The sequence below is a fragment of the Zeus faber genome, assembly GCF_960531495.2.
Source record: "Zeus faber genome assembly, chromosome: 18".
NCBI lineage: Eukaryota > Metazoa > Chordata > Actinopteri > Zeiformes > Zeidae > Zeus > Zeus faber.
The window spans coordinates 18,332,767-18,347,657 of NC_137210.1; the positions used below are offsets into that span (position 1 = coordinate 18,332,767).

The following is a 14,891-nucleotide window of genomic DNA, read 5'->3' on the forward strand; positions in this document are numbered from 1 at the left end:
TAGATAGATAGATAGATACTGTAGATAGATAGATAGATAGATAGATAGATAGATAGATAGATACTGTAGATAGATAGATAGATAGATAGATAGATACTGTAGATAGATACTGTATGTAGATAGATAGATGGATAGATAGATGGATACTATAGATGGATGAATGGCTACTGTAGATACTGTAGATAGATAGATGGATACTGTAGATATTTATATACTATAGAAAGATCAATAGATAGATACTGTAGATAGATATATACTTTAGAAAGATAGATACTGTAGATAGATAAATGAATACAATAGATAGATAGATCAATAGATAGATAGATCGATAGATACTATAGATAGATGTATACTTTAGATAGATGATAGATAGAAAGATACTGTAGATATATACTTTAGAAAGATAGATACTGTAGATAGATAGATAGATAAATACTGTAGATAGATAGATAGATAGATACTGTAGATAGATAAATACTGTAGATAGATAGACAGATAGATAGATAGATACTGTAAATAGATAGATGGATACTATAGATATATAAACACTGTAGATAGATAATACTGTAGATATATACTATAGAAAGATAAATACTGAACATAGACACTGTATATAGATAGATAGATACTGTATGTATATAGATAGAAAAGATAGATACTGTATATAGATAGATACTGTAGATAGATAGATAGACAGATAGATGGATACTATAGATAGATAGAAAGATAGATACTATAGATAGAAAGATAGATACTGTAGATAGATAGATATATACTATAAAAAGATCGATAGATATATACTTTAGAAAGATAGATAGATACTGTAAATGATAGATGGATAAACACTATAGATAGATAGATAGATAGATACTGTAAGTAGATAGATAGATAGATACTATAGATATTATAGATACTATAGATAGATAGATAAGTTGTGACATATCAAAACATTAGTCAATAATAATGAACTAATCAGAAAAAAATGAAAAAGAAATCTGCAATATACAACAAACCTAAAATGTATTTAAAAAATGTTGAGAAAAGTGATAATAATAAAAAAACAACAATCATTTGTTATCTGTCTCAGCATTTCAGAACCTCAGTCAAAGCTAGGAGATTGTGCAAGTTTGCGTACGGCCTAACTGTAAATAAACTATAAGAAAATAAGGCAGGTAAGTTAATCACTACTAAGGGTTACAGATAATGGAAAGATAGTAATCGTAGACATAAAAATGTCTTTTAGGACTTAATACGACCCACCATTTGCTCGTGCGAACAAACCGCTCAGTTTTCCGCGCAATAACACAGGGATTGACGCTTCCAATGCAACGACTTGCCTCGCGAGCGAGGTTGTTTTCGACGGATTTCGACACCAGCCGCCGTTCTATCTTCGACTTGATCCGTTCAAACTCAGGCACGCCGTACGGATTATTGATCACTTTCATTATGAGCGGTAAGTGAACCGGAGGAGTGATGAAATATTTATAAAATATCTGTATTTGCTTTGCTCAACCACGTCGACATCCTCCCGGGCTTCGTCTGGGTGTACTGTTTTGGTTTTTTTTCGGGAGAGACGCTTCTGATTGATGAGGGCCTTTGGACGCCATCGGATTCCGTATCATTTGGCGCGACCATCTGGGAGACAATGAAATATCTAATTTTCTCTACTTCGACCCTTATCCGATTTCTCTAATATGAATCAATAGGACAAAAAGATGTTAAAGAGTTTCCCCCCCGAGGTCAAACTCAATTGGTGCGTCACGTGCGTCGTTTATTAAAGACTCGTCTCACCCCATAACAGTAAATTGGGAGATAAGTAAAAAAGGTAAAGAACTACGATAAAAGGGTTTGGTTGATGTGGATCGCAAAAACGAAATCATTGCGAGTTCAGGTCACAGACGGTGACTTGATTCAGAAAATAATTTATAAGGGCTTCACAGATTTCACAGTCCCTCCTCTGTCAGTGCAGAGTGGTTTGTGGGGATTGGACCGCCCTTATTTTGTAATATTTATGCCGTAGAATTGCACAAAAATTACTAATCTATTTTATTCCAACCAGTAGGCGGCGCTAAGTCACATTTACGACACCATCGGGCACTCTGATCATATTTGTAAAGAAACGTTAATATTATGACCAGGATTGGTGAAATATCATATTTTTGTTGTAGCTCATAGCTATTTTCCTTTCTAATGCGCAGTACTTCTTTCACTTTTCATGAAGGGTTGTTTTTTTTTTGTTGTTGCTGTCGTCGTTCGTCGTCGTCGATTTTATTTTATTTTTTTCAAATTATTATTTTGTTCCCCCCTTAAAGCTGAGAGAGTTTCACCTGAAGCAGCAGCAGCAGAGGGAGCTGCGGGAGAAGCACGACCTGGAGCGAGTGGCCCAGCTGAGGAGCGCCATGGAGGAGCAAGCCCGACGAGATAAAGAGCGGTAACGACGGTTGATGGGTGCTGGGGGAGCGGGAAAGATGTGGAAGCTCTTTCAACGCGCTACGCTGCTTCTGACGCACTGGGATGCTCGCGCGCGTTTCGTGATTGCCGGCGCAATGGCGGTGGTGGTTTGTGCTCAGGGAAGATATCGTCGACACATGAAGATAAACGTTCTGCTCATGCAGTGTCCTCTCAATGCATGCTCATCTAAGCCAGGGGCACTCAAAGTTTTTTAATTACAGGGAAGCTTATTCGACCCCTTTGACAAGATGTTGTCTCTGGGAGTTCCTGAGTTTACCTTTGTATGATATGAGCTAATCCAAACCTCCGTACCTTTCGATACTATAGTTACGCGCAACGCTCATTATTGTACAGTACATTCTCTAATGGTGCTATCGTCTTGCAAATGAAAATAACGGTGAACTTTAACGATTCATCATTTTGCTGGAGACCCCCTGGCACCTCTCAAAGGACCCCTGGGGGGTCCCCAGACCCTGCGTTGAGAGCCACTGGCTGAGCGAGGCAGTCTGAGAGATGTGACAGTGGATGTGAGGAGATGCTCTTTGGCAGCCTCATCAAATATAGCCGCAGCCCCGGGGCCCTGCTGGGCGAGGGGAGATAGGTAATGGAGGCGGTGGTGTTGTGGCGGTGGGGGTGGAGAAGGAGCGACCGTAAAATTTGATGTCCTCAACCCCTGCGCTTCCCTCAGGGTGCAGTTTCGGGAGGAGATACTGCAACGCCGCAGGCAGGAGAGGGAGGCGCTGGAGCTGGAGCGCCAGAAAGCGGCGGAAGAGAGGCAGAACCGTCTGGAGGCCCTGGCCAGTCAGGTCGGTCGTCGACCGCCCGGGCTCCGCTGATCGGCTCTGTTTAGTAAAAAAAGAAAACGGCCCCCGCGAGGAGCCGCGCTGCCTCGCCCACTTTGAGTTGCAGCGCCGTCACCGCCACCTTTTTGGCGGCGAGTTTAAACTCCCGCTGCGTTGTATATCGCCCGTTCCCTAAACGCCTCTCTCTCCCAGGTCGGGGTGGTGGCGGAGGCAGACCCGCTGAGGATGATGGGAGACACGCAGGCTTGGAAAAGCCGACAGGAGAATAATAGCGGCCAGTTTGAGCCCCGAAAGCCTCTCTACAGCATTAACACCTTCACAGACACCCAGGTGAGGTTCGGCGGCCGCTTAGCTTTTTTTTTTAATTTTATTTTATCTTTTTATTTGTTCTCCCGAGTTTATTCGGCCGGGGAGATCGATAATGCGCACACTCTTTATAAACGACGCCCTTGAAAGCTGCTGACGGCCCCTCGAAGTGGACCGTGGAAGGAATGAAAAGCTGGAACAAAGCAGTTTGGGCTGTGCCTATTAATGGGCGTGATCTCACATTAACTCTCTTAAGTGCACTATGCTATTACTGACCCTATAGCCGTCAACGTTGGCATGATATGTCCCCTGCTCAACAATGTCGTGAAGTTCTCCAATGTAAACCAGTTTCCTTCCTTTTCCCGTAACATTGCCCCCTCTCCAAACAAGGGGTTAAGTCTTTCTACCGTTTTCCGCCACGCCTCCCACGCACAGGAGTCAACCACGTGTGATTCCTATGTTTTTTCCTCTTTTTTTTTTTTTTTCTTTCTCCGTATTTCCAGATTGTGTCCGACCCCAGGGTGCGGGTGGAGCGTGCTCTCAGAGAGGCCGGTCTCCACCACTCCCAGTACGCCCAGCAGATCCTGGCCACCATCAAGCCCCCGAAGCCGCCGCGACGGGACACCATCTCTGTTGTCCTAAAGTCCTACCTACCTGAATCAAACCAAACCAACCCTAAAGTATGAACTAATACATTCAATATTAATTGTCAGTGGTTAATAAATGTCATTGATCTGAATGTATACACATTGTGTTTATATTTGCAAAGTTAATTTCTGACCAGTTGACCAATTTTGTCCGTTTTAACCAGGTATGTAACCCAAGTTTTGAATTTAAAATAAAAAATATCCAATATGCCAAGCGAGGATATACATGAACTTAAATTTGTGTTCTGGAATATTTAAACTTGAATGAGTACCACAAATGAAAAGTCTCTCTATGTATTTATATCAACACCCATTGTGTATGTTTACGACTTAATGTATGTACATCGATGGACATACAATTATCAAGCTTGTGTGAATTCACCAAACCAATACTTTGTAGAATGTTGATGGAATTTAAGGCTGAATAATTTGGGGGAATATTATCCAGTTCATCAATGTTCATTTCAATTCGTAAGGGGTTTAAAACATACCAGGTGCCAGTAAAGTAACAGCAAACGTTGCTTCATCCAAGCAATTATCTATGAAGTACATTTAAAAATGAAATCATAACAGTTGAAATTTGCATACAGAATACTTTATTTGAAAACTACACGACATTTTCATGATGCCATACACAAGTACTAAAGTATATAATACAAATACATACAAATATCTACATGTAAAAAGTTTTTTTTATTGAAGACATTAGTAACTGAGTTACTAAAATAACTCAGAAATGTTTAAATAATAACTATCTTATGCACATATCAACAGGTCAAGTACAGTATATACACATATGAATCAAGGCTTCTCGTCATATATACACTCAGTGATCGTCGGGCGGGGGAGCCGCACTCAGGGATTTTGGGGATTTCCGACGATGAGTCCGAGACGTTTCTTGATGAAGTGGGAGACCAGGACCTGAGGCCTCTGCTGATACTCCACCAGCACGTCGTGGGGCGTGGTGATCTGGTCGCCGTCGAAGCGGTTCAGCAGCGTCACGCAGATGACGGCCGCTGGAGGGGGAAGGCAAACATATTAACGGTGGTCTGACACATTATCTGGCCCTGGATGAGATATCTCCGTTCTAAGTCTTCAGACGACTGTAAAGGTAATGTAGGGGAATAAAAACCACACCTTTGAGGCTGCAGACGCGACACATAGCGGCAAAGACGGTGGACTCCATTTCGATATTTCTGACTCCGGCCTCGTGGGCTTTTCTCAGGTAGTCCAGTTTGTCTTCTTGGGAGAAGGAGCAGAGAGCTCCGTCAAGTCGGCCTTGCCCTGGGGAAACAGGGATATATTAGTAACACACCACGCACGGATGGATGTTTGTTATTGCAACGTTCCCATAAAGGTTTGTCGTCGTGAGGCGCTCTCACCCTCGTAGAAGTCGTGGGTGCACATGGTGTTTCCGATCACCGTGGGCAGGTTCGGGAGTTGGGAGGAGCACTGCAGCAGCTCGCTGGCCACGCCTTCGTCCAGCTCGGTGCTGCGGACGATCACCTTACCCAGAACCACCTGCTCAAACTGGGCCTGGAAGGAGTAGTCCACCGCCTTGTCCGTGATCACCACCGTGCCCGGAGCCAGGCCTAGCGGTAACGCAGGAGGAAATAATTCACCGAAGGATACACTTGTAGCCCCGGGGGGGGAAACAACTAAAAACTGAAACTACATACGTACCGACTCCACCCGATGTCCCGATGCGGAAAAGGATCACGTCCCGACATTGGGCGTGATGCAGCAGCTTGATCAGCTCATGCATCATGATGGAGATGGAGGGGACACCTATGCCATGCTGAAAATGTTAAAAAATAAAAATAAAAATCCAGTGTGAGAGCGCTGGGAAAAAAAAATTCTAAATGCATAGCTTTAAACGAGAAAAGTGGGTATCTGCCTTTTGAAAGCATATTAGAAGGTCTTGGTCCAGATCGAGGTCCAGCTTAAGGTCAAGGTTAAAGTCTACGTTTAGATCGAGGTCGCGGTTCTAGACGTCAAGGTCTAGATCGAGGTCGGGGTCTAGGTCTGGTGGGACGGCGGTTGCCGGTGAACACAGGGTGAGAGATGAAACTCCTGGAGAAATGCTTACGCTGAGGGAGAGCACGGGTCCCACTTTGTACATGCAGTAGCGGTCTGTTCCCTCACAGATATCTCGGATTTCCTCTCTGTTTCCGGGCAGGTTCAGCTCCTGGTGGATGAACTGAGCGAAAGCCTTCATCCGATTTGTGCTTCCGCCGACACAAACAAACTGCGAGGGGAAAAAATAGACGGGAAAATAATGACTTCCAGATTTTCATTTTTTTCTTTATTAGAAATGCACACAAAAGCCATTCCCCTCCCTCTGGCTTTCCTTCTCTTGAGAAAAATATGCCTTATTTCTTTTTTTTTTTTTGTTTTTTTTTGTTTGTTTGTTTGTCCTACGGAAGGAACTTTAAAAAGCCATTTATTTTTCCTCTGACCGCCCCCCCCCCTCCCACCACAAACCTTAATATCTCTGAACATCTCCGGGAGGTTGTGTGTCTTGGTGCCTAAGCTGAAGTGATAGAGAATATCCTCCTCCATGGAATCCAGATAAGGGTTTTTCACTTGGACAGGCTGTCTGTGAAATAGCGCCGGGGATCAGGTTAATATATCAAAAGAAAACGTCCGGTGACTCCTTAAATGTGGAGTTAAAAGCAAAAAACACCACGGTATTGATCGCTGAATATTTACTCCTTGTACCCCTTCCCTCCTTTATCATGGTTTGCTTTTTTCTAAAAAGTGCTCTAAGTCGAAGCAAAAACAAAGCTCAGTTTGTACTATTTAACTCAAACAAACAAATACGCCCAAACGCTTACTTGACACACTCGCCGTGGCTGTTCCCCATGCAGTTGAGCAGAATCGGTGCCATCCCTGCAGATGTCGCTCGGGAAAACGAAAGACCAATCTTCTGAAGCGAGTTTGTGCCCGGGCGGTCGCTGCCGTTTCGGAATAAGTTGCGCGTCTCGCCGCGGAGCTGATATAGCGGTGACCTCTAACCCCGTCTCCGGAGCGATTGGCTGCAGAGAGAGGAGTATTGCCTGTCCTCGTCAGTCAGAAAACACTCCCCGAGCCCTCCCAGAAAAACACACTCACATGGACCGGGTGCTGCCGCTCGGGTCACCGTGGAATGCGGGTGTCGTGCCTGGACGACTTGTTTTGGTCAAAGTACATCTGTAAATTTAGTTAATATTACCTGTGCGAGCATACAACTCAAACTAGATTAAGATTATATGCTGGGTTGTTAAACAGCCTGTTTTTCTTTTAACTGTTTGGTAACAAAACACAGTTCACCCATTAGCCGTGATGGCATGCCATTGTTCCAACGGCCCATTATTCCAAAACCCCAAGTCAGAAAAATGTCCCATTGGGCATGGACGACACCCTAACCCTAGACTTTACCATCTATAACATTATACCTAAACTTAACCATCTCTAACCTTATACCTAAACTTAACCATCTATAACATTATACCTAAACTTAACCATCTCTAACATTATACCTAAACTTAAACATCTCTAACATTATACCTAAACTTAACCATCTCTAACATTATACCTAAACTTAACCATCTATAACATTATACCTAAACTTAACCATCTCTAACATTATACCTAAACTTAAACATCTCTAACATTATACCTAAACTTAACCATCTATAACATTATACCTAAACTTAACCATCTATAACATTATACCTAAGCTTAACCATCTCTAACATTATACCTAAGCTTAATCATCTCTAACATTATACCTAAACTTAACCATCTCTAACATTATACCTAAACTTAACCATCTATAACATTATACCTAAACTTAACCATCTCTAACATTATACCTAAACTTAACCATCTCTAACATTATACCTAAACTTAACCATCTCTAACATTATACCTAAACTTAACCATCTCTAACCTTATACCTAAACGTATCCATCTCTAACATTATACCTAAACTTAACCATCTCTAACCTTATACCTAAACGTATCCATCTCTAACCTTATACCTAAACTTAACCATCTCTAACATTATACCTAAACTTAACCATCTCTAACCAAACCCACATTTTTCAGACTATTGGAGTTTTGGAGCAATGGGCAGTCCCTTTGCTGTAACCTTCTCCATTTAAAATGCACATGATGCTCGTAAGATGTGTCTGATGAATCATTATCTGTTCCGTCTGGATCTTGGTTAAGCAATGTACTCAGTCTCCTGGAGCAGCTTGTTAGTGTTTGCCTTGCTGAGATAAGTGTTACATAACGTCATGTCACAACAACACGCGATTCATTGCTGTTAAGGATCCTTCCCCGCCCCACCCACAGCAGATGGTCAAAAAAAACAAAAAAACATTAGCGTTCAATGTGCATTTGCTGGAAAAACGCCTTTGAAACTATACTTTGATAAATTGGGGCTTGACGCGTGACACGCATGTTTTAAAATCATGGTAAAATTCACATATCCATCCAAGAATGCAAATAAAAGACCTTGAACTGACAACAAGAGGGGTTACAAAAAACTTTATTGAAATTTCTTCAGAGACAGTGAAAATAAAAAAAGTAATGCACAGTCAATTACATAAGGCATAAGTTATTACATATGACGCTGGGTGATGTTCAATATATTTATGATTGTGTTCTGTTATAAATTAAAGCCTTAAGAACATGCATGGCAGGCAAGAGCCAACATACATAGTACAAAGCAGCAGGTTTGATGTGAGTCTTTTGTGTTAAAGCTGCAGCAAGTGTAACAGTGGGTCAATATTTCAACCTAGGCATCTACAAAATGGAAAGTTTTACATATATCATGATCACTGGACTGCTGAATTAAATATACTGTGTATATATATATATATATATAAAATGCGGTTGTAACATTTTCTAGTTATTTCGTTATTTAGCGTCTTTTAAAAAAAAAAATCCAGGCTTTGTACCAAAGTGCTGAACAAAAAAATGATGGACTAGATGCATGTAATTGCTTCAACGCACGCACGCACACACACACACACACACACACACACACACACACACACACACACAAATATAGAAAAATCTGAGCTCAATTCCGAACAGAATGCGCGCACACAAAAAAAACAAGAGGCAGGGGGATGTGTGTCATTCCCGGCTGCAGGGCAGGGGGTGGAAGTAAGACGCGCAGGCAGGAGCGAGGCCACGCCGAGCTCTAAACAGCAGCAAGGTTTAAAACCGATGGGAGTTACACGGCCTCCTTTTAACATTTAGATAGGGTCCTAGCCGCAGCATTTTGAGTCAGAGTCCTTTGCGCGCCGCGGGGAATCTTCTATTCTTCTGATGACGTGGACACACACACACACACACACACACACACACACATTGACACTTTATTAGTGATCTATTTGCACTAGAATGAACGATTGGAGGCTTTGAACCGTTTTGTCTCGACAGGAGATCCATTGTCTTTTATTACGTCTTGTTTCTGTAAGCATTCGCGAACATCAGTGCGTCGTGGTTCAACATCTCGGCTTCATTTTGGGAAATCGAGGGTTGGAGCTCAGGCGGCGATACGTACTTGAACTGGACACGTCGCGGCGGGACTCGGCCTGGTCGTCCGCGTAGCCGAAGCTCAGCAGCTTGGACATGTTGACGGGGGTGGGGTTCTTATTTAGGGATCTGGAAGGATAGCAGAAGTCAGTGATTCAGAAAGTATCTCTGTCGCCCTCCCCCCCCCCCCCCCCCAAATAATCCAGGGCGAGCGTCTAACTAGCGCGGAGCTCACAGGCACGATCAGGTTCACGTGAGATCAAACATCGCAAACATCGAATTTGGACCCCGACACCGGTGAACCGGTGAACGGCAGAAAACGACCACGAGGCGGAGGCCATCGCAATAGAGAGCCTCGCGAGGCGTTTGCCGTTGATTGAATTACATCCACTTCATTACCGAACACGTCAGACCCTTCAAACACACGACGCTGTACATGGCTCCTGTGGCATTTTGTCATGGTGAACATGTCACGCTGAGGTTTCCACAGATCGCCGGGATTTTTACAAGGAGGGGGGGGGGCAAAACCAACATTTGCGCTGAGGGAAACGGGCCAAGGCAAACAGTTGCACATGCACTGATGTTTTTTTGAGGCCAGAGTTCCGTGTGCACCTGTTCACCAAAACACACACATGGTCAGGGACGCTGTGGTTAAAATATACCACCGCACGTTTATCAAGAAGCAAGCAACGAAACCTCGTTGCAACGCAAGAGCACTTTTTTTTGGGATGATCGTGATTCCCTTTGCAGTTGAACCCGGAGACAAGACCAAATAATAAATACGAATTACAGAATGTTCTAATTTGGATCTGTTCAAATTGACTGTAATTTAATGGGATGTTTTGAGAGCGGCCCAGAGTAGAACAGCACTGCCACCGTGTGGCCAAACAGACTCACAGCTTCTTGAAAGAGCTGGTGGTGGGTGACGGCAGCGCTGAGGTCTGGATGACAGGAGCCTCGCTCTGGGGAACAGGGGCATTTTATCTGGTGTTAATGATACACATGTCAACGGATTAAGGGGGAGCAACACAATCATGAAATAAAGTGCGCGGCAAGAATACTCAAATTATATTATTGGAAAGCAACGACAGTTATTCCCTCCTTCGATTTCTGAAACAAATGGGTTACGACAAGACGTGTCCGGCAAAGAAAACACGTTTAAAGTGACATTGTTTTTGAAAACGTATTCACCTTGTTTTCGCTATTTCTGTGATCACCCTTCTGCAGCGCACTGTCGTCATCAATCCAAAAGGGCGGTTCCAGGAGGCTTTTTTTCTTGTCTCCGTTTTCAGTTAGACTGAGGGGGTGAGTGGGGGGGAGACAACAACCAGGGATGTCAGATATCTTTTTAGGAACGTCACTGTGTTACTTTCACTCTCAATGAAGGCATCTTGCGTCAGCGTAGTTGTACTTTAACTTAAAAAAAAATTCTGTGTACTTCCACCACTGGCAGGCACTATATAATAATGAAGGTACTAGTATTATGAGTTATGCGGTCATGTTTAACTCGTGGTAACCCATTTCTAGGATTTATTGGATGTTTCAAAACTCTTTGAATATTGTGATGAGTGTGATGACAATAATGTGAAAACCTTGAATCACTTCTGTCTTCTGATGGAGTGCTCAACAGGTTTCGAGGCGCATAGGCGGCCACGGGCTTGGGAACCAGCACTTCTTCGTGCCAGAGAAGGTCTGAAACAATTAAAGAAAAACACATCGAACCGAATGTTGGAAAACACATCAACCCAAAGTAAGAGTGGCGGTGGCGGTGGGGGGTTGGGGTAAAGGTTTGCATTACTCTTCTGCCCTCCTCGTTTGGCCAGTTTGACGTAGTCAGAGTCGGTCTCCAGCACCCCGCTCCTCCGGCCGCGGGGCTTGCTGTCTTCAGGGCCGTTGGCGGCGTCCGGGGACAGCCCGGGGATCTGGGACGTCGGACCGACGAGGCCCTTGGAGCATAGTTTCAGACCTGAAAGAGTCAAGGGGAGAAGGAAAAGTGCATGCAGAGGGGAAGGGGTGATCCTCACTTATTATCTGTAAGGGTTCACAACACCCCGCAACTGAACAAGGGGACGTTAGGTTACAGCAGGTCACCGTTCCCAACCTGGTCCAGCAAAATGTCTACATGCAGCTCAACGTACAACATGGACTAATATTCCATATAGTCTCTGCATAACGTGAAATGTTGCCCTATATACAGCATGAAGCAGTACAGCATGTACCATTGCTCCATGCTGTACATGGATCTATTGTAGCTCAGGGGTCTCAACCCAAAAAAACCTGGGGGCCACTGGTCAGATTGAGCTCTCCTGGGGGCCAAACTGAACATCAAGGGAAAAATTAACTTTTCTGCTTTAGTGAATTGGCTAATAAATAGATAGAGCCACGGACAAACAGATAGGCAGACTGATAGATAGATAGATAGATAGATAGATAGATAGATAGATAGATAGATAGATAGATAGATAGATAGATAGATAGATAGATAGATAGATAGATAGATAGATAGATAGATCGATAGATATAGATAATTAACCATAAACATTAAACCTCTGTATCAACAATTCATGTTCTGACAAAAATGGGAAACAAGAGGAAATAATTATTATAAAATTAAAGGAAATAATGTATATATTTTTTAATGATAATAATAATAATTCAATACAACTAAATAAAAATTTGAAAAGGCTGTTAAAATAGTGGACATGTAAGTCATTTTTAAGCCATTGCTATATTCTATTTTATTGAGTTTTATATTCACACAAGGTCAAGTAAAATAGTATGCATAAATTAAGAAATTCATATATATTAAAAAAAACATTTTAAAATAAAGGATTTTATGGCAAGATTCAACAATATATTATAAACATGTAGCGGGACACATCAAACTGTGTGGTGGGATAAACCTAAACTAAACCATCTCTAACATTATACCTAAACTTAACCATCTCTAACATTATACCTAAGCTTAACCATCTCTAACATTATACCTAAACTTAACCATCTCTAACATTATACCTAAACTTAACCATCTCTAACATTATACCTAAACTTAACCATCTCTAACATTATACCTAAACTTAACCATCTATAACATTATACCTAAACTTAATCATCTAACATTATACCTAAACTTAACCATCTCTAACATTATACCTAAACTTAACCATCTATAACATTATACCTAAACTTAACCATCTCTAACATTATACCTAAACTTAGCCATCTCTAACATTATACCTAAACTTAACCATCTCTAACATTATACCTAAACTTAACCATCTCTAACATTATACCTAAACTTAACCATCTATAACATTATACCTAAACTTAACCATCTCTAACATTATACCTAAACTTAACCATCTCTAACATTATACCTAAACGTAACCATCTCTAACATTATACCTAAACTTAACCATCTCTAACATTATACCTAAACTTAACCATCTCTAACCTTATACCTAAACTTAACCATCTCTAACATTATACCTAAACTTAACCATCTCTAACATTATACCTAAACTTAACCATCTCTAACCTTATACCTAAACTTAACCATCTCTAACCTTATACCTAAACTTAACCATCTCTAACATTATACCTAAACTTAACCATCTCTAACATTATACCTAAACGTAACCATCTCTAACATTATACCTAAACTTAACCATCTCTAACATTATACCTAAACTTAACCATCTCTAACATTATACCTAAACTTAACCATCTCTAACCTTATACCTAAACTTAACCATCTCTAACATTATACCTAAACTTAACCATCTATAACATTATACCTAAACTTAACCATCTCTAACATTATACCTAAACTTAACCATCTCTAACCTTATACCTAAACTTAACCATCTCTAACATTATACCTAAACTTAACCATCTCTAACATTATACCTAAACTTAACCATCTCTAACATTATACCTAAACTTAATCATCTCTAACATTATACCTAAACTTAATCATCTAACATTATACCTAAACTTAACCATCTCTAACATTATACCTAAACTTAACCATCTCTAACATTATGACTAAACTTAACCATCTCTAACCTTATACCTAAACTTAACCATCTCTAACATTATACCTAAACTTAACCATCTCTAACATTATACCTAAACTTAACCATCTCTAACATTATACCTAAACTTAACCATCTCTAACCTTATACCTAAACTTAACCATCTCTAACCTTATACCTAAACTTAACCATCTCTAACATTATACCTAAACTTAACCATCTCTAACATTATACCTAAACTTAACCATCTCTAACATTATACCTAAACTTAACCATCTCTAACATTATACCTAAACTTAACCATCTCTAATTAACCATCTATAACATTATACCTAAACTTAACCATCTCTAACATTATACCTAAACTTAACCATCTCTAACATTATACCTAAACTTAACCATCTCTAATTAACCATCTCTAACATTATACCTAAACTTAACCATCTCTAACATTATACCTAAACTTAACCATCTCTAATTAACCATCTATAACATTATACCTAAACTTAACCATCTGTAACATTATACCTAAACTTAACCATCTCTAACATTATACCTAAACTTAACCATCTCTAACATTATACCTAAACGTAACCATCTCTAACCTTATACCTAAACTTAACCATCAGCATGTTACAGCGTTTGCCTTGCTGAGATCATGTTTGATTCCTTTAAGCCACTCAGCACAGTGCACGTCACTGATTTTTAAGAATCTTCCCTGCCCCACCCATGATAAATTGTGGACTTATTTACTAATATTCCATATTTACTAATATTTCAGATTGAGCTCTCCTGGGGGGGCCACGCTGAACATCAAGGGAAAATTTTACTTTTTGGCGCTAGTGAATTGGCTGATAGATAGATAGATAGATAGATAGATGGATGGATGGATAGAGAGATAGTTAGATATCTATCTCTATTAACTATAAACATTAAACCTCTGGATCAACAATTCACCTTCTGACAAAGGTGGGAAATAAGGGGAAATTATGATCAAATTATATAAAATATTATATTTATTATTATTATTATTAATAATAATAATAATAATAATAATAATAATAATAATAATAATAATAATAATAATAATAATTCAATACAACAAAATGAAA

General features: G+C 40.7%; 2 protein-coding genes across 2 annotated transcripts in view; one reads left to right on the forward strand and one right to left on the reverse strand.

The window, feature by feature from the left end:
* LOC307243898 (coiled-coil domain-containing protein 148-like) overlaps positions 1-4,246 on the forward strand; it is a gene marked incomplete at both ends in the record, with an annotated part of 25,810 nt that extends 21,564 nt beyond the window's left edge. Inside the window, 4 exons of the mRNA XM_080018868.1 lie at positions 2,313-2,431; positions 3,140-3,257; positions 3,447-3,584; positions 4,064-4,246. Coding sequence (XP_079874994.1) covers positions 2,313-2,431; positions 3,140-3,257; positions 3,447-3,584; positions 4,064-4,246 — 558 coding nt within the window. The remainder of the gene's footprint in view (positions 1-2,312; positions 2,432-3,139; positions 3,258-3,446; positions 3,585-4,063) is intronic.
* An 816-nt stretch (positions 4,247-5,062) lies between these two features.
* On the reverse strand, positions 5,063-7,097 carry upp2 (uridine phosphorylase 2; the record flags this gene model as incomplete). Its single annotated transcript, XM_080018869.1, has 7 exons — positions 5,063-5,223; positions 5,345-5,491; positions 5,590-5,799; positions 5,891-6,005; positions 6,297-6,455; positions 6,692-6,806; positions 7,045-7,097. The coding sequence occupies 7 exons, from the start codon at positions 7,095-7,097 to the stop codon at positions 5,063-5,065; spliced, it is 960 nt and encodes a 319-aa protein (XP_079874995.1).
* Positions 7,098-14,891: the final 7,794 nt, after the last annotated feature.